Source organism: Cucurbita pepo, chromosome 1 (assembly GCF_057944985.1).
Source record: "Cucurbita pepo subsp. pepo isolate OVF chromosome 1, ASM5794498v1, whole genome shotgun sequence".
NCBI classification, from domain to species: Eukaryota; Viridiplantae; Streptophyta; class Magnoliopsida; order Cucurbitales; family Cucurbitaceae; genus Cucurbita; species Cucurbita pepo.
Window position 1 is genome coordinate 9,327,095 of NC_141798.1, and position 24,671 is coordinate 9,351,765.

The 24,671-nt window shown below is 38.2% G+C and overlaps 1 protein-coding gene across 1 annotated transcript; it reads left to right on the top strand.

Annotated features, from left to right (window-relative positions):
• The first annotated feature begins 12,145 nt into the window (after positions 1-12,145).
• Positions 12,146-15,806, top strand: LOC111777792 (uncharacterized). The gene is made up of 4 exons (XM_023657511.2): positions 12,146-12,979; positions 14,159-14,416; positions 14,501-14,718; positions 15,638-15,806. Exons 1-4 carry the CDS (start codon positions 12,238-12,240, stop codon positions 15,665-15,667), a joined length of 1,248 nt encoding a protein of 415 aa, XP_023513279.2. The 5' UTR covers positions 12,146-12,237; the 3' UTR covers positions 15,668-15,806.
• The last annotated feature ends 8,865 nt before the right edge of the window (positions 15,807-24,671 follow it).

Here is a 24,671-nt window from a genome sequence, read left to right on the forward strand (position 1 = left end):
CTATAAATAAGAAGTTACTGATAATGTTTTGGGACAAGAACGGAGCCTTGGCGATTCCTAAATTTGAGATAGAACTTTCCATCAAATAAATTTAGGAGCTATAGCCAACCAATTTTTCTCGAACAAATTCCTACTCCTTCTAAATGAGCTCCCCAACAAGTTTGATGAAGGGTTCAAGAACTACAAGTGGACCAAACACGTTTATCTAATTCAATCTTTCATGGTTGATCGCAAGAAGAGAATTAAAAGAATGCAATCTAGAGCTACATGAAGATTCGTTCCTCCAAATCAGTCCAAAATCAACTGACAGATTCAGAATCATACTATGAAGAAAGTATGTTGTGACCTTCACGTTGAGACAAGAAAAGCGGCAACCCTCAAGAAACATCTATCCGATCACGCGAGGGCTAAAACACACGAGAGTCATAATGCGACTGAGGAAGATGGTTCATCATCAAACACACCATATAATGTGTGCATTAAAGAGAAGATAAGGCATGAGCAAGATAGAGGCAACAAATAGACAAGAGTATAAAAAAATAAGATAGTTGAAGGGTTGGGTAGGGCCTTGGGCCTTAACCTCAAAAGTCGGAGTTTCGAAGAAAAATTAGATATGTAGTTCGGGAGTCAAGTCCATCCGTATGAAATATAAAAGTTCGTCAAATTTGGTGTCAAACAAATATTGGATAGACGCTCCACGACAATGTATGCTCGTAGCCAAGATATGTCTACACCCGCCAAATTGGAAATGCCTCAAAATGTACTATAGTTAGCTACTTTGTAGCCTAAGCAAGCTACTTTGTGGCACATACGTGTGTCACAATGAGGGTGAATGCTACGAGGCGAGTGTCTCGAGTGACTTCTTTGAAATGAATTTTTCAAGAACAATGTCGAACAACACGAGTGTGCCAACATTGCATCCCAACCTAGGTTTTCAAGTTGCATGGCTTGAAACCTAAGAAGTCTTGAATGTTGATTTCAGACTATGTCAATTAAAACGTATGAAGCTTTGGGCGTAGGTATTTAAACTATACCGCTTAGATCATATAAAACTTTCGCATACGTTTTCAGATTGCATTACTTGGAACTTATGAAGCCTTGAATGCAGGTTTCAAACTAAATCGCTGAGAATGTATAAAGCCTTGAGTGTAGGTTTCAAATTGTATTGCTTGGAACCCATGAAGTCTTAGACGTAGGATGTCAGATTCATGTTTTGTACGGTAAATTCTTGGGGAAGTGTTTTAGGGAACAAAACAAGAAACAAGAACTAAGACAAAGATGAAAATCAAGAACAAGAACTAGAACAAGGATCAAGGTCCAAGTTCTTATAACTAAGGTCATTAGATTAGAATCGAGATTAAGAACTCAGAACTCAGGACCAAGGTCCTTCGGCTAGACCATGACAATAACTCAAGAATAGAACCTAAGGGCTTAAGTTCTTAAGATAAGAACATAACAAGGAAGAATGCGGTACCTTAGCAACCCTCGTGGATACAATTAAGAGCTTACAGGTAAGCTATTTATTAAGCCTTCATATTTGTTCCTATTCTCTCATGTTTTTTAAGTGACAAGAAGGAGCTAGTTAAGGATGGACGTGGATCTAGAGCAGGTGTCATACAAAGCTATTTTTTACCGTTGGATTTCTTTAAATTCATGAGCTACAATCCGCCATTTTCCTTCAAACTTGTCCCTACACCTTCTAAAAAAAAGTTGTCTACAAGTTCTCTCAAGAATCGTAAGTGGTAGTAGCCCTTTTCTCCAATTCAGTCTGCCACTAACAAGCCTAAGGAAAAACTTGAATTTTCAACTCGAGCCTGCACGCAAATCCATCCTCTCAAACTAGTTCCAATCACCTCTTAAGATTTCAAGGAGTATTTCTTGTGAAGATTTCAAATTCCATTAAGCTTAGAGAAGGGAGAAATTTGAGATTTTCAATTTCTAGGTAAGTTCCAATTTTCTCTCTATGGTCTCTTTTCTTCCATATTGATGAACATGTTTCATGAAGGAGTCGGGTTCTGAGGGGTTTGGATCGAGCTACAAAAGACAGCAATAATCTATATTTTGAGTTGACTTGGTGAAGATTTGACTCCAAAAGTGGCCACAATCATACAAAGTCATCCCTCCCACACAAATTCTTAAGTTTGAGGGGAGGATAAGGAACCAATTATAAAGGGTCTTTTGTTCTCCTCCCCAATTAATGTGGGACATCACAATCTACCTCCCTTCGGGCCCAGCGTCTTTACTGTGGCACACGAGGCACACTGCCTCGTGTCTACCTCCCTTTGGGAAACAGCAAGAAGGCTGGCACATCGTTCGATGTCTAGCTCTGATACCATTTGTAACGACCCGTCTACCTCCCTTTGGGGAACAGCAAGAAGGCTGGCACATCGTCCGATGTCTGGCTCTGATACCATTTGTAACGACCCAAATCCACTACTAGCGTATATTGTCCTCTTTGGGCTTTCCCTTTCGGGCTTCCCCTCAATACTTTATTATAAGTCGTCTGCTAGGGGAAGGTTTCCACACACTTATAAAGGTCTTTTGTTCTCTTCCCCAACCAATGTGGAACATCACAATCCACCCCCTTTGGGCCCAACCAATGAGGGACATCACAATCCACCCCCTTGGGGCCCAACCAATGTGGGACATCACAATCCACCCTCTTTGGGGACCCAACGTCCTTACTGACACACCACCTCGTGTCTACCCCCCTTTGGGGAACAGCAAAAAGGCGGGAAGGTTTCCACACCCTTATAAAGGGTCTTTTGTTCTCTTCCTCAACCAATGTGGGACATCACAATCCACCCCCTTTGGGCCCAACGTCCTTACTGGCACACCACCTCGTGTCTACCCCCCTTTGGGGAACATCTTTTGGTCTCTTCCTCAACCAATGTGGGACATCACAATCCACCCCCTTTGGGCCCAACGTCCTTACTGGCACACCACCTCGTGTCTACCTCCCTTAGGGGAACATCTTTTGTTCTCTTCCCCAACCAATGTGGGACATCACAATCCACCCCCTTGGGGCCCAACCAAGGTGGGACATCACAATCCACCCCCTTTGGGGCCCAACCAATGTGAGACATCACAATCCACCCCCTTTGGGGCCCAACGTCCTTACTGGCACACCACCTCATGTCTACCCCCCTTTGGGGAACAGCAAAAAGGCGGGAAGGTTTCCACACCCTTATAAAGGGTCTTTTGTTCTCTTCCTCAACCAATGTGGGACATCACAATCCACCCCTTTTGGGCCCAACGTCCTTACTGGCACACCACCTCGTGTCTACCCCTTTGGGGAACATCTTTTGTTCTCTTCCCCAACCAATGTGGGACATCACAATCCACCCTCTTTGGGGCCCAACGTCTTTACTGGCACACCACCCCGTGTCTACCCCCCTTTGGGGAACAGCAAAAAGGCGGGAAGGTTTCCACACCCTTATAAAGGGTCTTTTGTTCTCTTCCTCAACCAATGTGGGACATCACAATCCACCCCCTTTGGGCCCAACGTCCTTACTGGCACACCACCTCGTGTCTACCCCCTTTGGGGAACATCTTTTGTTCTCTTCCCCAACCAATGTGGGACATCACAATCCACCCCTTTTGGGCCCAACGTCCTTACTGCACACCACCTCGTGTCTACCCCCTTTGGGGAACATCTTTTGTTCTCTTCCCCAACCAATGTGGGACATCACAATCCACCCCTTTTGGGCCCAACGTCCTTACTGCACACCACCTCGTGTCTACCTCCCTTTGGGGAACAGCAAAAGGGCTGGCACATCGTTCGGTGTCTGGCTCTGATACCATTTGTAACAACCCAAATCCTCCGCTAGGAGATATTGTTCTCTTTGGGCTTTCCCTTTCGGGCTTTCCTTTTCGAGCTTCCCCTCAAGACTTTAAAACGCGTATGCTAGGGGAAGGTTTTCACACCCTTATAAAGGGTCTTTTGTTCTCCTCTCCAACCAATGTGGGATATCACAACGTGTGTCTTCTTCCCCAGATGGAGGAAGAGAACGATGACATGGCTGGTTCAACTGAACCGACCACGTGAATCGGTCATGTTATCCCAAAATATATCATCCCTAAGTTTTTCATCAAATTCAACTCCTTCTAGACCAGTTCTCATAAAATTCTCAATGTTCACAGAAACTAAACTCACTAAGGAAACTACTTAGAAAAATTTGGAGTAATTCGAGTATCGAAAGCTCGAGAATCAAGGCCTCAAACATCGACCAAGAGGTAAGTAGCCAATTCGATTGTTTCTTAAAATATACGGGTAAGAATTATTTGGACCTTGAAATTATCCTTAAATTAAGTAAGAACTAAAGAAAGTAATATGGAAGGAATAGATTAAGAATCGTGAATTAAAGACCTGAACCGAATGTTTTACTCGAGATTCAAGTAACATTAAAATAACATTTAAAATGAACTTTGTTGCTCATGAAGTTTTAACGTCAAGTATATTATGACATATTAATATTATATATAAAATTTTGTGGTCATTAGACATGGTTAAGTGACGAAACCAAGTAACCGTGTAAAATGATCATAATGCCCCTAAGGCATATTACCTACGATTCATGATCCTAATGACCTTCAAACGAATTGAAAATTTATTCATGATCTTGAATTATGACTTTGAAGGGACTAGTAAATTTTCATAACCATTGGATTACGTATGGGGCTCGAACAAAAATTTAGGTAGAAATTTACCATATTGCCCCTGTTAACTAAGACTCGGGATTTTTAAGAATTTAAGTATGCCCTTTGGTCATAAGACCTCCTTACATGATACTCTAAGTGCTTGTGACATGAGACATGAATATAGTAATGAGAATGTTTATGTTACTTTAGGGTTGTGCCTGTGCCATGAATAGGGTATGTTATAAGATTCAAGTATATGTGGGACTATTAATATATCGTGCACCAAGAGCACCCCGTTCATGACCTCGAATTATGACTTTGAAGGGACTAGTAAATTTTCATAACCATTGGATCGCTTATGGGTCTCAATCCAAAATTTAGGTAGAAATTTACCATATTGCCCCTATTTAGTTTTAAGAATTTAAGTATGCCCTCTGGTCATACGATCCTTAAGACCTCCTTAGGACCATGCAAGCCCATACCTGCACATCCCATGCCTTAATATCGTGATGCCTAAGTTGCTAGATACTGTGATGCTATATCTTAAGTGACCACAACCTCCCATCACATGGTGCGTTACAAGGCCCTTGATTTTTCTTCTAGGTGGGATGTCTTGCATCATGTCTTACGAGCAGGATGTCATGATTGGCCTCATATTTCTCACATAAATGTGTCTTGTGTCCTATCTTATTAGCAGGATGTCATGACCATGTTTTGCAACAATTACGTGATTTCATTCGTCTTTCATAGGGAGTAATCTATGGTTACATGTCAAGCTATTGTTAGGTTCTTGAATACTCGTGAATATATAGTATCCTAATCAAGAGCCTATAAGTAGGCTGTTTACTGAGTCTTCGTACTCACTCCATGTGTTCCCTGTTTTTCAGGTAACTAGTTGTTGGTCGAGGATGGGAGTGAAATTTAGAGCTGAAGCCGTAAATCAACCACCCAACCTCCATCTTTGTTTTCTTTTGAAATTTTTTTGTATCCGTTCTTTATTTTATGCCTAAACTTTGTATGTATGAACTCTATTTGATATACTGAAAATATGTATGTACTTTACGTGTTAAATGTTTTTCTTTAATTGCGAAAGTTTTACTATGTTTTCAAGTCAGGACCTGCACTTCAAAAATCTTCGAAAATCGAGTTGTGACATCAAAGTAGCTTGATTTGATCATAATCTTTAATAACATGCCTCTCATAACATGTATCGATACATACGGTAAACATAGCTTAATCTAAAGTCCTAGGGTACTACTTACTTAGTATGCTCGGTACTTTTTGTATCAGTTTTGGTCTTTTAAAATCTCTAAATTCCTCCATACTCTTCAAATAAGTCCTATACTAAGAGAGAAAAGAGGAGTGTCATAGAAAACGAATAGAAAATAGGAGGAAAACAAGCCAAACATGCGACAAATAGAAAACTAATTCGATTTGACAAGACGGGTCATCTCGTACAGCCAACAAGCCGCTTGCCCATGTCCTATGTTTTCAGTCTCTCGTTCTAGGCCTCAATATCCTCTACTTCCTTCACCAAATTTGTAGTATTCTTCAAGTTGAAGCTAATGTCCAAAATGTTGGGATTTATGCCCTAAAGCCTCGTAATTAATTATTTAGTTTTAACAATAATTTTTATTATTTTATTTGTAATTTAATGTTATCCATGGTATAAAAATTCAAGGTTATTAATGTAATCTTGAACAGTATGTGGTTGACATACAATAGGATCGTGTTCAAATAATAACCTAAAGAGTCTATAGTATATGGATAAGGTTGGGAGCTTTATCCTGGTAACACTATTGATACGGTCCACTTTGTAATCGTTACAAATGATTTGATCCAAATCGTTCATGTAGAGACATGTAAGTGGGGGTATCCTATACAATGAGTTTGTATAAGACTGGACCAAGAAATTTTAACCCCTCTTTATAAATCGGTTAATTGAGAAGATTAATATTTCACATGATGATCATATGCGACTCGATCTTAATCCTGAGTGAGTTATGAACTCATGCCTCCTTTAATTTACATGGGTGAGAATGACTATTTTAGCCGATTCAATATGTCTACAATTTTGGAGACTTGACCAAATAGGGAGTTGAAAACATAATATGATGAGATGGAATTCACTCTTTTACATACAAGGAAAGTAGATGAGTTGTTCTCTTAAGTACTGATTTCGAGACTTGAACAATAGGCCCCACCCTCTCATTGGCTCGAGAAGGACTTGATTTATGATTGGATCATAAACAAATGGTTCATTAGAGAATTAGTGGTCTTAAGATGAAAGATGTAATTACAGGGGTAAAATGGACTTTTGACCCAACTGTAATTATGAAAACTCGTGAAGTATCGACTTGCTTGTAATGATTATATCAATGGACATAATTTGTCCTGCAGTATATAAGAGTACAACTCTAGGTTTACAGTGGAGTGACCTTAACGAATGAAAATTGATTAATTAAAGAGTTTAATTAATCAATTTTGTATCATTGTAGGTCCATAAGATTCCTTGCTAGCTCACAGTAACAAAAAGTTAAATTAAAGAAAAATATATTTATTAGATTTGATACAATTAAATATTAAATCAATTAATGTATTTACATTAAATAAAAATATATTTGAAATTTGAATCAGATTCAAATTAGTTAAATATATATTAGGATATCTTATAATATCTAAATATGATTTGGATAAAGTATAATATCCTAATATACAAATATATTATTTGGTAAATATTCTCCAAAAGTCCCTCTAAATGGAACCCTCTGGTTGAGTCAAACATATACCAATCTCTCCGCTTCCTCTGGAGAATGAAATTACATCTCCAGATAATTCTCGAAACTATTTTTCTCCAATCTCTTAGGAATTTTCTTTCAAGAGGCTCCCACAAACTTTGATCTTGTATTCAAGTCATAGCAAGAAAGATCTCGTGGCATGTTGAATAGCTTTTGCATGGTTGGAAAACTTCAAGGACTTGCAAGCTAGGGTTTCTACAAAGGTAGAGTTTTTACTCTCGAGTTTATTGCTTTTATTTTAATTTTTAATAAAAATCAAAACGGTTCCCAATGCTTCCGCGACGTGGATGAAGAATTCATTTCCTTCACAAAACCCCTAAAATCTAACTAAAATCGAGCTTCTTCACACTGCCACCTTTGCAACCCAGTTGCCAACCACATCTGAAACACTTGTTAGATCTTTAAAAGCAAAAACATTAAAATTGTACACCATACTTCACACTCAAAGGTAAAATTAATCATAACATAGATTTTCTTAAATTTGTGTAAGAACTAATGCCAGGTAAAGATCAAATTCCTAACTCCATACCAAAAAAAATAATAATAATAATAATAAATAAATAAATAAATAAAATCGTTATCCATAGATACTCTAACTAGAGTATGACAATGACGTGCAACTCATTATTAGTGTGATCACGTTTTAAAAGGTTTCGGTTTCTCTTCTTACATCAGAGTTCATCCAATTGTACTTGATGATTAGAGTTGGAATATAAGTTCACTTTCCGTGAACTAATCATAGTATACAAGGTCCATGTACTATCTATTTGTCACAACTTAATTTTTTAGGGTTATCGAAGTACGGATCGTAATTTGAAAACACGGTAAATTTTTTTGTAAAATAAAAACAAGGCATTTTAAAAAATAAATACATGCATATATTTACGTTATATCAAAGTAGGTTTATAGATACATCGTTTAAAAACAAAATAAAGAACGGACTAAAAAAACATTTTAAAACAAAACAAAATAAGAGGTTCGGTGGTTGATCTATCCCCATCCTCAACGAGCTCTTAGTTACATGAAAAACATGGAGTAAGAACAAAAATTGAGTAAGTAGCTTATTTATATGCTCTTTATGGTGTCCAATGAGCTATATTTTCTTGAGTAACTAAGGAGTAAACATATACCTTGGCTTATTTCAAGACATATGGTCAACTTGGTTGCTACCCCTAAAGTGGCCTTAGATTACTCCCATGAAAGACCGATGTGGTCACATGGTTGGTGCATAACATGATCGTGACATCCTACTAGTAAGACATGATGAAAGGTGTCACGATCATACTTCTTCAACTGTGTGGTGTCGTGATCTTGACGTGCTCACACAAGCCTTAAAGGAGAACTCAAGCCCCACATTTTTTGTCTAGCTTTGTGGCTTCGCCGGACCTTCGACGAGGTTTTCCTTTGCTAACCGAACACAACTTGTGTGAAATCCATACTCTCGTGCGTGCATGTTCAATTGTGTGCGGCTCTAGTCGACATGTCTCTACACTAGGTCAAGTCACCCGATTCGACCTTGCCTGTACTCTAGGCTAAGGTCTCTTGTAAGCAACGTCATATCTCATCATCATTTCGGTTCCCAAAACATGACTCATTCATCATGATAATATCCCATGTCTCAAGACAACTCGACCATCTTGGCTTGCTAGAACACATTCATTCAAAACTGACCCATGTGTCAATCATCTCATCGAGACATCCCGAACATCCTTCCATTCGAGTTCTCAATGGGCATTGGACTCTCTCGTGTTCATGCTAAACCATTAACAACATCTGTTTTGGATAACAAGTGCATAATCTAACCTCTTAAACATGGGCTAGGGCACAATACCGACACACCCATGTCGTCTGATATTGACCTTGAAAGATCCTTTTCAAAGGAAGACACCTGGATACTCGTCCACACTGTGACACACATGTGTCCCAGAGTAGCTCGCTTAGGCCACAGGGCTTTGTGGTGGTAGAGAACTGACATCATGCATCCCCCTATAGTACATTTTGAGGCATTTCCAATCTTTTTAAAGTAGATGTCATTTTGGCGAGCAATCATACGACTCCATGTAGCGTCTTTTGAGTATCCGATTGATGCCAAATTTCATATGTTATAAGTGTACCGACGAATGTATAAGAAGGATAGAAATTATCTGATTATGCTAGAAAATGAATATGAATTAATGTTATGGGCTAGCATTTAGTTTGAATTCATATAAATACATTTCCTTTTTCTAATTTATCTTTTAAATTGTTAAAAGCGAAGGATCTAAAAAAAAAATTAATATCATTTTCACCCATGCCTAATTTAAAAAATTGTATTAAGAAATACGTTTAGCCATAAAAGCATTTAAAATTTAAAATTGGTCCCCAAAAAAATATTGAGCGATGCCAAGTAAATGGAGACTGACATGAATGGGCTTCTTCAATTATGATAGGAGAACTTTTGAACACATGCCACGTCAGAGCCGACATTTTCAAACTCCATGGTGGGGCCCACTTTTCAAGATTCAAAATGTAAAAAAAAAAAAAAAAAAAAATGTTTCTTTTATTTCGGATTATCACCCTTCTTCGACATTCTTGTAGGCATTCGTTCATCCAGACACGTAGGATGGGAAAAAAGCATTCTTTACAAGAGTGTAGAAATATGAGAGCTCAAAACAAAAAGTCCGAAGAAAACAATAGTATCCGTTAGCGGCAAACTTGAACTCTTACCCTTTTACTTTTAAAAGTATTTAAAAAATACCCGTGAATTTTCAAAAAGTTTCATTAATACCCTTAACATTTTTTTTTAAGAATTTCAAAAACGCCTTTAAATTTTTAAAAACTTCAAAAATACACTCACCATTAATCCCATATTTCAAAAATATTGATAAACTTTTAAAAGTAAAATTAAAAAAAGAAACTAAACTAAAGATCTCCGTTAAATGATTTTTTTTTTCATATATATATAAATGATAATAAATTTTTTAATTTTATTTTTACAAAAATTAAGTGCGTTAATATTACTTTTAAACATAATACAATCATTAGCGACATTTTTGAATTTTTTAAAAAATTGAAAAATATTAATAAAGCTTTTTTTAAGTTTAAAAATATTTCTAAAATATTATTGAAAGCTTAAACATATTTTAAAAATAAAACATTAATAAATTCTTTAAACTTTGCCATAAAAAAAAAAATAATTAATTCTTTATATAAAAAATATAGTTTAATATCCACTTGTCCTCTAGTATCTATAACATATACTCATCAATTTTTATAAAAAAATAAAAATAAAATAAAAGAAATAATATATATTTTTTTTTAAAAAAAAGGGAGTTAAAAGGCTGCCCCCATGAAGGAAACAGCACATTGACGAAAGAGAAATTGAAAAAAAATGATATCGCGAGAAATTGAAAGGGACATCCGTTTGTAATATATCTTCAAAAATTCGCAATTGATTGGGTATTGGAAGGATCTCTTGTTACTGTAAACTACCCATAATGAAATCACGCCACGTGAAGCTTTCTCGTGGACCCCACTCTCCTCTCTCCACGTGGCACTATTTTACCTTTCCCCTTCTCTAATCATTCATCATTCTAACCCAACCTTAAAATAGTATTTCTTTTCAATGCTAATTCTAAACTTTTTATTTTTATTTTTATTTTTTATCTCACTTAAATCAAAATTTATATGTAAATACCACAATAAATTTTAATTCTTAAACTAATATAAAAATATTATTTAAAATGTCTATTAGCTTACTCATAATTCTCGTCGTCACTTAAGTATCCGACTAGCGTTCATATGACTTGATAACTGAACTAACTCAAACCATAAAAATTGGGTTGGGTTATATTTTTTTTAGGTTGGATTGAGTTAATTTTTTTAGAAAACTGAATAAATTTGGGTCGATTCGCAAATTTACATTTTTCAAGAATTACAAATATTTGATGTTTGTAACCAATATTAGCGATGCATAGTGACGTATAAATATTTAATATTTGAGTCTTATAAGATTTAAGTTATGAATTTTTGGGTTAGATGAAGTAGAATTGCGAAGTCTATTCGGCCTAACAACTCAAAATTTCAGTTGGTAAAATATAAATTAAATGAAATCAGTAAAACTAAGCTCATGAGCTTATTATCGTAGGTCGGAACAAGTTAATAGGGTCCCGTTTTTTACGTCCTCATATCTCTTCCGTGTGGCGACATGGGGATGAAAAAAGCTAAGAGAAAGATGGCGTTTCGGGTTTCTCTTGCTTTTGGCATAGTGGGCCCGAGCGAGAGGCCCACACGACAAGCTATTAACTCAGTGGTAGAGCGCGTCCATGATAACTGCGTCGTTGTGTCTGGGTTGTGAGGGCTCTTAGCCACATGGATAATTGAATGTGCTCATCAGCGCCTAACCCTAAGATGTGGATCATCCAAGACACATTAGCATGACATAGTTCTCTCGTTTGAATTAGGATTTGAAACCAAACTTCTCTTCAAAAGAATAGATGGGTCGATTCAGGTAAGATCCAACTTTTTATTTACTCGTGAGATCAATTCATAGGGAACATTTTGATATTTAAGGAGGAAGAATAAAACATAAATGTTTTTTTTTTTTATTTTCTCGAGTAGCATTGGAGTTATTTACTTCTAATACTCAACATTAAAATAATAATAATAATAATAATAATAATAAATAAATAATAATAATAATAATAAGACAGAATGAAAGAGAGAGAGAGAGAGAGAGAGAGAAAAAGTAAAGAAAAAGTTTCGCCTCTTCTCTTTCTATTTCTCTATCCATTGAGAGAGTCTGTGAGATGCCAAAGCCATGTCGGATCCTCCGACAACATCATCGGAGCCACCGCATCAGCAGCAGCAGCAGCAGCAGCACCACCCCCACCACCACCACCACCAACAACAACTCCTACATTTGCCGCTAATCCATGGCGGCGGCGCCCGAATCAACGCAGCAGCAGCAACCTCCTCCTCCACAGTAATAGTCCGAGAGTACCGCAAAGGAAACTGGACACTCCAAGAGACAATGATTCTAATAACCGCCAAAAAGCTAGACGACGAGAGACGGAACAAGGTAACCTTAGCTCCTCCGACGGATCCAACAGCCAGAAAGGGCGGTGAGCTACGGTGGAAATGGGTCGAAAACTACTGCTGGAGCCACGGATGTCACCGTAGCCAAAATCAGTGCAACGACAAGTGGGATAACCTCCTCCGCGACTACAAAAAAGTCCGCGACTACGAATCCCGCGCGTGTGACCAACAATCCCAAATTCCCTCTTACTGGAAAATGGAGAAACACGAGCGTAAGGACAACAATCTTCCTTCCAATATGGCGTTTGAAGTTTATCAAGCCTTAAACGACGTCGTCCACAGAAAGTTCTCTCAAAGACCTCTTATTTCCAATACTACCCCTACTACTACTACTCCTACTACTCCTACTACTTCTCCTACTCCCCTTGTTGCTCTTCCACCAGCTCCGCCTCCTTCCTCCGCCGTCCCCGCCCTTCCCCCACCACCACCCACGACGGCGACCAATTCCTCCCCGGCGGTTTCAGGTGAGTCTGTTTTGTTTTTGTTCTTTTGTGCGTGATACTATTAAAATCGTCCCCCCCAAGTCCTGGACCTTTCCTTTACTAAAAATAAATAAATAAAATAAAATAAATAAAATTGTTTTTTTTTTTTTTATAATTTTATTTAAAGAAAAAAAAAAAAGGAGAGAGAAAAGAGTTAATATTTTGGGTCAAAGTTGCAGGGTTTGACTCTGCCACAAATTTTAATAGGACCCTCTCCCGTATTCTTCTTCCTTTTCATTTCGTTATTCCTTTTCTAATCCCCTACGCTCACCTTCATGGCTCTACAATGCACCCTCCAAATCTCACCCTTCGATTGCATTACTTCATCAACTCATCCAACGGTTGGGATTTGGGGTAGAATTCGAAATTGTAAAAGCTGGGGGGCAACACTGATAAATAATGTATAATATTGGGAATGGAGAAAGACAATGATGAAATTGTGGTGATGAGATTGAGATCGTGGGGAGATCCTTTTGGGTATCTAAAACTAATAATAATAATATTATTAATAATAATAATAATAATACAAATCCCCTTTTAAGGTTAATATTAAATTATTTATATATATATTTTAATTTTAAGATACGATAATACAATATGGTCCCTTCAATCTAAGCATGCAATGCAAAACTCACTTTTCAGCCTTTCCATAATTAAATATTATGCAAAAAAAAAAAAAATAATAATAATAATAATAAATAAATAAATAAAATAAAATAAAACCTAGCTCCTGAATTTTTTTTTTTTTTAGTATTATATGTTTATTAATTACCCGGGTTTCTATGACTTAAAAGCTCGACTAACTTGGACTATCCAACTCAAAGTGTCATGTTTTGTTTTAGTTTGAGTTGACTTGCTTAGTTCATGGGTTGACATATCAACTCAAAGTGTTATGTTTTGTTTTAGTTTGAGTTGACTTGGTTAGTTCATGGGTTGACTTATTTTGTTCAAGTCAATCGGACCATCCCAAAAATAGGGTTATAACAAAACCAAATCAGATTTTTCAGGTTTAAGTCAACCCAATCTTTCAGGTTTAAGTCACCAATCCGATCAATTCGAAATTTCAGAGTTGGTTTAAGAGATTAACTCAATTCAACTTGTATATACTTTTAGTTGATTAATTATGACGAGAAAAATTGGTAATTAATTGTGTGTGTGTAGAATCATCCTCATCGGGGACGGAGTCGAGCGAGAAGAAAGAGAAGACGAAGGCAAAGAGGAGGAAAATGGAAGATAATATTGTGAGAAGCGCTATGATGTTAGCTCAAACGCTGCGGAGCTGCGAGGAACAAAGGGAGATCCGACACCAAGAGGTTATGGAGGTTCAAAAACGTTGCCTTCAAATCGAAGAAGCGCGCAACCACATTCACCGCCAAGGGATTAGCGACGTCGTGGCTGCCATCGCCAACCTCTCGGCTGGTATGAACACTCCTTATTCCTATTCCTATTGCCATGCATGGGCATGCAAGCGTTTTTGCTTACAAAAGAAGATTGTGAGTACAGAGATAGATGATAGAGAAAGAAGAAGAAGGTCGGAAGGATATGAATGTTCATACAATGGAGAAGAGGTGAGAATGTTGAAAGAACAAAATGAAGCAATGCAAGCTGAGGTTATGAATGTGAAGACTGAGCTTTCCCAACTTAGAGACCAAATGCCATCTCTCATGCAAACCATGATGCACAATATGCTCCACAACATCCCTCCTCCTCCTCCTTCCATGGTACTCTCTCTCTCTTCCTCTCTCGATTCATTCGCATAATCACGATCATAAAATCTAATAGTATAGAGATCATCACGTTAATTGTGTTTTATGGTATGGATAGAGATAGAGCGGATGTAATGGCTCAAGCTCACCGCTAGCAGATATTGTCATCTTTGAGCTTTTCTTTCGAGCTTACCCTCAAGGATTTTAAAACGAGTATGCTAGGGAGAGGTTTCCACACCCTTATAAAGAATGTTTCGTCTCATGATCCACCCCCCTTCAGAGCCCAACATTCTCGAATGCTTCGTTCTCCTCTCCAATCTATGTAGTATCTCACAATTCATCCCCCCTTCAGAGCCCAACATCCTCACTAGCACACCACCTAGTGTCTGGCTCTGATACCATTTGTAACCGCCTAAGCCCACTGATAGTAGATATTGTACTCTTTGGATTTTCTCTTTCGGGCTTACTCTCAAGGTTTTTAAAACGCATTTGTTAGGGAGAGGTTTTCACACCCTTATAAGGGGTGTTTCTTTCTCCTCTCCAATCTATGTGGTATCTCACAATCCACCCCCTCTTCAGAGCCCAACATCCTCGCTAGCACACCGCCTGGTGTGTCTGGCTCTGATACCATTTATAACAGTCTAAGTTAGATATTGTCCTCTTGGGGTTTTCTCTTTCGGGCTTACTCTCAAAGTTTTTAAAACGCGTTTACTAGGGAGAGGTTTCCACACCCTTGTAAAAGGTGTTTCTTTCTCCTCTCCAACCGATGTGGAATCTCACAACAGAGATGAAAAAGTGGGATGGACAATGGTCTCGTTCTTAGGTTAAAAAGTTAATGATAAAATTATTGACCCGGGTCGTAATTAAAGTGATAATGCATGTTTTGATCATTAATATATGATTTGATATATATATTTTTTTTTTGTGTGCATAGGACCCATCTGGATCAGGGGGAGATGCTTAGAAAGGATTCTCGACCGTAACGATTGATTATTAATTTAAATAAAAATATTTTAGTAGAATTTATTATTGTTTCATGTGGAATTTAATGATTTTGTAAAACTTATTTAATATAATTTATTATTATTAATTTTTTGAGTGAATCCTTTAATTAGTTGAGTTTGTTAAACATAAAATCTAGAATTGCCTCCTTACTCGATTCTCCACCATGTCGGTAAGTTTCGTACCATGACCTTGTTCTTACTTGAAAATCATTTTAAAAGTAGGGTAAGGCACTCCCCTAATATGGTCAGATATGTAAACTATCATATAGTTTATCAATCAATATCGAGGGATTCTAGTGGTTTATTACTTGAAACATATAGTGTGTAATCTATTCACCAAAAATCATTTTCAACAATCACTCCTTAGTGACCATTGGTGACCGGTTATGAACATGGATTGAAGAAATTAGTCGAACTAAACGTGCATTAGAAAGAAATCTACTAAACTAAGCTAGAACTAGAGAAAAAAAAACAACTGAATCAAACTAAAACCGAAGAAAAAAACTAAATCAAGTTGGAGCCGGTGTAAGACAATTGAAACGAGCTAGAAATAGATAGTGTTTCACCCATTTCTAGCGTCGATGAAGAACCAAACATGAATCGATCGATGAAGAACCACTGCATATTGGCTGAGGCAGAGGCAGAATTGATCCACTGTGTGTTTATTATTTCTCGTGCTAGTGGGTGTCACCATCGCTCGAGGGATGATATGAAAACCGTAGCCAGTTGGATATAGGAACCCTCGTGGATATGATATGTAAACCCCTAGACCAGAAAAGCTTAAATTATAAAATCAAGATGATTTCTTTGTAACTCTTGGGAGTATAACCTTCATATTTTATGTCACAACCCGATTTTAGATGTTTCGAAACATCGTGACCAAAAAAAATGAAAGTGAAAATTAAAAAAAAAAAAATTAGAAAATGAGAGAAAATTTAAATGAATTAGAACCAAGCAACACCAAAATTATACAAAATAAAATCTAATTACAAGTAGATGTTGTTCGAATTTATTACAAAGGGAAAAATGGATTTGGGAACAATTACAAAACTAAATACAAATGGCTCAAATACAAAGATAGATTGACACTGCCAAATGTGTGACCAAGTAGCTCTCAAATGCTCCTCTATCTTGATCGACAACCTGCAAACACTTGAAAAAGAAAAGGAAAAACGGGTGAGTATAAAAATACTCGGTAAGCAATCTACTTGTAGGCTCTCATTGCATCCTTAATTTAGTAGGTACCCATGAGCTTCACTTTGGGCTCTAGGAAGTTAGGCCTAGTCTCCAATGCTATCTAAGCATCTGAAATACCTCGAAGCTTCGAGCGGTACTTTAGCTGCTCATGAATCTGCTCTGGGTTTAGAGATGGTGGTTCACCCATTTCTAGCGTCGTAGGTCTTTTGAGTGACAATTCTCATCTCTGGGGTGAACTATTTTTTTTGTTCTTAGATTTAGGTAGTTTGTTTTGTCTAAGTACTATTTAACTGGTTCTCCCTATGCTTGTCGACTACTAAGATTACCCTCATAATCCCACGTTCCCTCTCACGATGGATCTGTTGTGTAGGGTAATCTAACTGAACTATCGACCATACAACCCTAAACGGCCTAGGTCTGCTTCAATAGTACTGGTACTGGAGTGAAAAGGGAAGTTGACACTATTCTAACTTCTAACATCGTGGAATATACATCTATGTTAAGAAACTGGAAATATCAGAAGAATTAGGAGAAATCTCACGATAAGAATAAAATTGACTATTATATAACGTTACCGAATACACTGAAAACAAGGAAAAACAGCTCAAGTTTAACAACTCCTATTCCTAATAACGTGGTATGAATAAATCAAATCTAAATCAAATAAACAAATATCCCCTTAGCGACAGGAATGTTAGCTAAATGTGAAATAACAAAACTTAACAATTCTCTTTTAAATTGAACATAAATAGTAATCAGTTTATATCTACGTTTTCTCTCTCGATGAATAAAGTATGCTCATAGTCACACTTCTCAAAATCTTCCTTCATGAAATAGGCTTCTATACGGCTGTACCAAGCACGTGGAGCTTGCTTAAGCCCATAGACGGTCTTCTTTAACATGTAAACCTTCTGCTCATGTCCCTTTTGCACATATCCACAGGGTTGCTCCACAAAGACCTCTTCATTCAAATCACCATATAGAAATGCAGATTTCACGTCCAGCTGATAGATGGACCAGCTTCTTTGAGCTGCACGTGCTACCACCAAACGAATTGTCTCCATGCGCGCAACAGGTGCAAATACTTCAGTATAATCTATCCCATGCGGTTGAGTATACCCCTTTGCTACAAGCCTAGCCTTGTATTTGTCGACTTCCCCATTTTCATTAAATTTCGTCTTATAAATCCATTTTACTCCAGCCTTTTTTTCGCCCTTCAGTAACTCCATCAATTCCCATGTGTCATTTCTGTTTATTGCTTCCATTTCTAGATCCATGGCTTGTCTCCATTTCTCACTCTTCAATGCATCTTCAAAGTTTACTGGATCAGTAGTGGTAAATATGGCCAAGTGAGCTTCATTCTTTCTCACTCTTCAATGCGTCTTCAAAGTTTACAGGATCAGTAGTGGTAAACATGGCCAAGTGAGCTTCATTATCTTCTTTAGAAAGATCTTCTCCTATTGCAGAGTCTCTCATCCAGACTGGTGGTCTCCTATTCCTCTCCTTATTCGAGCTCGAAGAGCTTGCTTTAGCGAAAGAGCTAGAGAAAATATTTTCCTCTGCAGCTTCTATATCAGATTCGCTCATTTCTTCATTTTCATCAAACACATCTACTGCCTCCTCTCGATCACCCCATTCCAGATCACACATAATGGATTCTTTATAGGTCTTATCCCAGTCCCAAGTCTTATCTTCCTCGAATACAACATCCCTACTTATTATGATCCTTTGTGAAGTTGGATCATAGAATTTGTAAGCCCTCGACTCTTCACTAACTCCCAACAAAACACAACTCAAACTCTTATCATCCAGCTTAGTTCTTTTATTGTCAGGCACATGAGCATGAGAGATACCTCCAAAAACTCTAAAATGTTCAACTGAAGGTTTGAGTTCACTCCAAGCTTCTTCTGGAGTTTTATTTTTGACAGCCAATGTTGGACTTCGATTCAGTACATGCACAGTCCATTTCACTGCTTTAGGCCAAAACTCTTCGGAATTTTCTTTTCTAAAATCATACTACGAACCTTATTCATAATAGTTCTATTTTTTCGTTCTGTAACTCCGTTCTGCTGTGGCGTGTATGTAGTTGTCAATTGTCTTTGTATACCATTTACATCATAAAAATTGGTGAATTCTTGTGATGTAAACTCTCCTCCTTGATCAGTTTGTAAGGCTTTAATAAATGAGTTTGTTTCTTCGACATGATTCTTAAAAAATTTTAAATATAGCAAAGAGTTTTGATTTTTCTATTAAAAAATAAACCCAGGTTTTTCTACCAAGTCATCTGTGAAAGTAATCAAATACCTTTTTGTGAATGTTTGCTGAATCACCACACCTAAATCGGGGTGAGAGTTCTCTTATTTATAATCATTTACAGGATACAGAAATATGGTAAATTACAAATAATATGAAAATAGTAATAAAAGGAAAGAATAATAAATGAATGCAATATATTTGCCTTTAATAAGAGGGCAAATATGGTAACCCGTAATGTAAGGCAAATATCTAGATATTTGCCTTACAATGAACGGTCAACTATCCTTAACACCCCCCGCAAGCTAAGCGTCGGATTTGAACGAACGTGAAGCTTGGATCTGGAAAATTCAAAGAGAGGTCGAGAAATACTCTTTGTGAAGATGTCAGCAACTTGGAGATGAGAGGGTACATATTGTGTGTGAAGTTTGCCAGCGATAACAAGTTCTCGAAGAAAATGATAATCTAGTTCAACATGTTTGGCCCGCTTGTGAGAAACGGGATTAGAGCTAAAAAAAATAGCACTTTTGTTGTCACATAAGAGTAAGGGCTGCTGTGAAATAGGAACCTTGAGGTCATGCAAAAGATGCGTAACCCAAAGAAGTTCAGCAGCGGTTGTGACAAGAGCACGATATCAGATTCACAGCTGGAGCGTGAGACAATAGGTTGCTTTTTGGCACTCCAAGAAACCAGATTGTTACCACGATAAATAGAATAGCCGGATGTAGAACGACGAGTATCGGGACAACCAGCCCAGTCAGCATTCGAATAAGCGACTAGCGTACTAGGAACAGTGGATGGACGAAAGGTAAGACCAAAGTGGAGTGTTCCTTTGACATAGCGAAGAATACGTTTGACAGCAAGAAAGTGATCTGCAGTAGGGGCATGCAAGAATTGACTGACAGAATTGACAGCATAGGCAATATCTGAACGCGTAATAGTCAAGTACTGAAGGGCGCCAACAAGAGATCTGTAGAGAGTAGGATCAGAGAAAGGAGAACCATCAGCAGTCAGGTGTTGAGAAACAACCATGGAAGTGTGAACTGGTTTGCTATCGAGCAACTGAGCACGAGTAAGAATATCTCGAGCATATTTTAACTGACTAATAAAGAGACCATCAGGAGTGGGTGAAGCTTCAAGACCAAGAAAGTAACTGAGAGAACCCAAATCTTTGGTAGCAAACTCAGAATGAAGCTTGCGAGTAAAGCTGTCAATAAGAGATGAGTTGTTGCTGGTAACAATAATGTCATCAACATAAAGAAGCAAATAGATAATGTTAGATTGCTGATGAAAGACAAAAAGGGACGTGTCAGCGCGACTGCAAGAAAACCCAAGTGTGAGAAGAAATGAGCTAAAACGCTGAAACCAAGCACGAGGAGCTTGCTTTAAACCATAGAGGGCTTTCTTTAATAGACAAACATGAGTGGGAAATTGAGGATCAATATACCCAGGAGGTTGTTCCATATGAACACGTTCAATAAGAGTTCCATTGAGAAAAGCATTCTTGACATCAAGTTGTCGAAGAGGCCATTTATTTGTGACTGCAATAGAAAACACAACACGGACAGTGGTAGCTTTGACAACCGGACTGAAAGTGTCAGTGTAGTCAAGACCAGGAACCTGAGTATAACCTTTGGCAACAAGACGAGCCTTGAAACGCTCGACGGATCCATCAGGCAAATATTTAATACGAAACACCCATTTAGAGCCCACGATGTTGGTGTTGGCAGAGCGAGGAACCAAAGTCCAAGTATCATTTTGTTGTAATGCTCGAATTTCTTCATCCATGGCAGCCACCCAAGCAGGATTCTTAGCCGCAGATTTGAATCCTTTTGGCTCAGTGGATGCAAGAAGAGCAGAAAGAAGTCCAGATGAGCCCAAAATACCAAGATTTGCTGGATGACGAGTCTTGAATATACTAGCTTTGGCTCGTGTGATCATAGGATGAGTGCCCAAAGAAGAGAAATCAACAGGAGGTTCAATAGAGGTCGAATTAGAAGTCAAGGGTGGCAAAGTGGAACCTGCAAGAGAAGTATCAACCTGCACAAACTCATCTACAAGGTCAGAACAAATATCACACGGGGATGAACTGGATCGAGGAGTTTGCGGTGATGAAGTGGTAGGGGGGGATGAATCAATATGATGAAAATGTGGTTCTAAGAAATTTGAAATAGGAATAGAGAAAAGAGGTTGGGTCTGGGAGCTAGGGATAGCAGGAAAGTGAGTTTCATCAAATTGAGCATGACAGGTGATATATAGCTTAGTGGTGGCGGGATCAAGACAGCGGAACCCTTTATGAGCAGGACTATAACCCAAAAAAATACAAGGAATGCTGCAGGGAGAAAGCTTGTTAGGCATATAATCACGCAAATAAGGATAAACACGACAACCAAAGGGATGAAAATTGTCATAATGTGAAGTGTACCCATAAAGGAGTTCAAAGGGTGACTTACCTCCAAGAAGTGGAGTAGGCAATCGGTTGATAATATAAGCTGCAGTGCTGAAGGCGTCAACCCAAAAACGAGAAGAAAGATGAGAGTGAAAGAGAAGGGCCAAGCCAGTCTCAGTCACATGACGATGTTTTCTCTCAGCACGACCATTTTGAGCAGGTGTATATGGACAAGAGAGTTGATGGTGGATGTCAGAATTACGTAAATGAGTTTTGAAACAAGTACTAGTAAATTCGGTACCACCATCGCTTTGAAATACCTTGATACGAGAAGAATATTGATTTTCCACAAATTTTTGAAATTGAAAAAAAATATAAAAAAAATCAGATTTAAATTTTAAAGGGTAAAACTAAGTGAATCGAGAATAATCATTAATAAAAATAACATAATAAAGGAAACCCGAATTTGATTTGACGGGAGAAGGTCCCCAAAGATCACAATGAATAAGATCTAACACATGAGACGACCTACGTTCATTGCGGGAATAAGGCAATCGATGACTTTTCGCAAGCTGACAAGTATTACATAAAATGATGGAGAAGGCAATAAAGACGTAAGAGAAAGATGACCTTTTCTATTTAAAAAAGAAATAACAGAATGATTCACATGACCTAGACGAGCATGCCATAAATCATATGAAGCACGTAAAGATTTGTTTCTAAGGGCTGAAATAAAAGTAGAGTTGCCGCGCTCCAGCACATATAGCCCTCCATCTCTTTTACCGGTTGCCACCACCCTTCCTGTTTGACGATTCTGGATAGTAATAAGATTATTAGTAAATGTAACGGAGAGAGGAAAATCAGACGTTAATTTACTTATGGAAAGAAGATTTTTAGTGAGGTGAGGGACAACCAAGACATCTAACAAGTGAATATTTGGAACAGGAGAAAGAGTACCGGTGTGGGTAATGGGTAGGGATGCACCGTTTCCTACAATCACAGAGTCCTTACCCGTGTAATTTTTAGACTGATACAAAATAGATGGGTCGGCAGTCATATGGGCCGAAGCTCTAGTGTCCAGAAATCAATCAGCAGCATCGGGTCCAGCAATAGAACATGACGTGTTAAAGGCTTTAGCAAGGTGAGCATGAGAAGAATCAGGTCGAACATACCGTTGGTTGCAGCGGTCAGCATAATGGCCCTCTTTGCGGCATATTTGGCAGTGAGGTGGTCGACGACCTTGACTTGAGTGGGTTCGTCCTCGATTAGAAGAGTTGTTTTTGTGAGAATAAGAACGACCTCGCTGGTTGGTAAAGGAAGCAGGGTGGCTTCCATGGGTGCGACCATGATTAGTGACTGTGAATGCTGTAGGAGTGGAGTTAGAGGACTCAAGGGAGAGCTGAAACAACTCAAAACTTTCAGCTTTAGAGACTAAATCTGCAAAACAGGGGATAGAGGTGAGAGCCATCTGAGCAGTAGAAAAAGCTGAAAATTCGGTGCCGAGTCCACGAAGGAACCAGTGCACTTTATCAATGTCCTCGACCGGTCTGCCAATGGCATGAAATTGGTCACAAATTTGTTTGAAGGCACGGGCATACTCAGCAACAGGTTTGGTGCCACGTTTCATCAACTGTAAGTCATCCTTGAGTCTCAGTTCACGAGCTTTCGACTGATGGCTGAACGTAGTTTCCAACGCAAGCCAAACATCATGTGCAGTAGAGAGACCAACGACAACAGCCATGGCTTCCTCAGTGAGAGAGGAGAGTAGGAGACAGAGAAGTCGTTGATCGGCTGCTCTCCATGCCAAATATTTGGGGTTGAGTGTTGAAGAGGTTTCTGGTTCAAAGCGAGGTGATGGAACCATAGTTCCATCGACATAGCCCAGCATGTCTTGACTCTCAAGGAGAGGGAGAAGTTGGCTTTTCCAAAGAAGATAATTGGAGGAAGAAAGTTTGATGGTGATCATATGGATTAGAGTATTGAAAGGAAGAAGATGATAAGAAGATTCGGAAGCCATAGAGAAGAAAGGATCAGGGTTGTTAAACCGAAAGGGCTCTGATACCATGTGAATGTTTGCTGAATCACCACACCTAAATGGGGGTGAGAGTTCTCTTATTTATAATCATTTACAGGATACAGAAATATGGTAAATTACAAATAATATGGAAATAGTAATAAAAGGAAAGAATAATAAATGAATGCAATATATTTGCCTTTAATAAGAAGGCAAATATGGTACCCGTAATGTAAGGCAAATATCTAGATATTTGCCTTATAATGAACGGTCAACTATCCTTAACACTTTTCTTATTGTTTGAGATGGGTTTGATCGGTCCACAAATATCAGCATGCACCAATTGGAGAATTTGTAAAGCTCGCCATGTGCTCCTTTTTTGGAAACGAGTGCCTTTGTTGCTTACGCACCAGACAATCTTTACACAGTCTCAATGGAGACTTGAGCTGTGGTAAACCATCCACCATCTTCTTTTGCTGAAAAGTCTTTAATCACTTAAAGCCCAAATGTTCATATCTACCGTGTCAAAGTTGATCAATATCTTCTGTGATTGTATTGAAACAAGTGGATGCTATAGGTTGAGATATAGCATGCAATATCAACATTCGATTCGAAGACATCTTTGTCTCCATTATTAAGCCTCTCTCAGGATGAAACACCTTGCACGTTCCATTTTGAAACAAAATAGTAAGCCCCTTTGCTTGCAATTTCCCAATACTCAACAAATTGTTTTTCAGCTCCGGCACATAGAATACTCTTGTGATTATCTGTATGATTCCATTCACTTGCAGTCGTACATTACCCTTTCCTGTTACAACCATGCTTGAGTTGTTGCCTAGCTTCATTGAATCTTTGAAACTTCCATCGAAATCTGAAAAATATTCCTTCTTCCCACACATATAATTGCTACATCCCGAGTCAAGGAACTACATATCTTCTCTATTAGCCTTATTCATATTCACGTAAGCCATCAGCAACATCTCTTCTTGAGTCTGCATAGTTTGCATCCTTCTCCTTGTTTTGACATTTCCATTGAAAATGTCTTAGCTTGTGAAAATTATAGCACTCCACTGTGGCCCTGTTGAAGGTTTGTCTACCTCGTCTCCTTTTT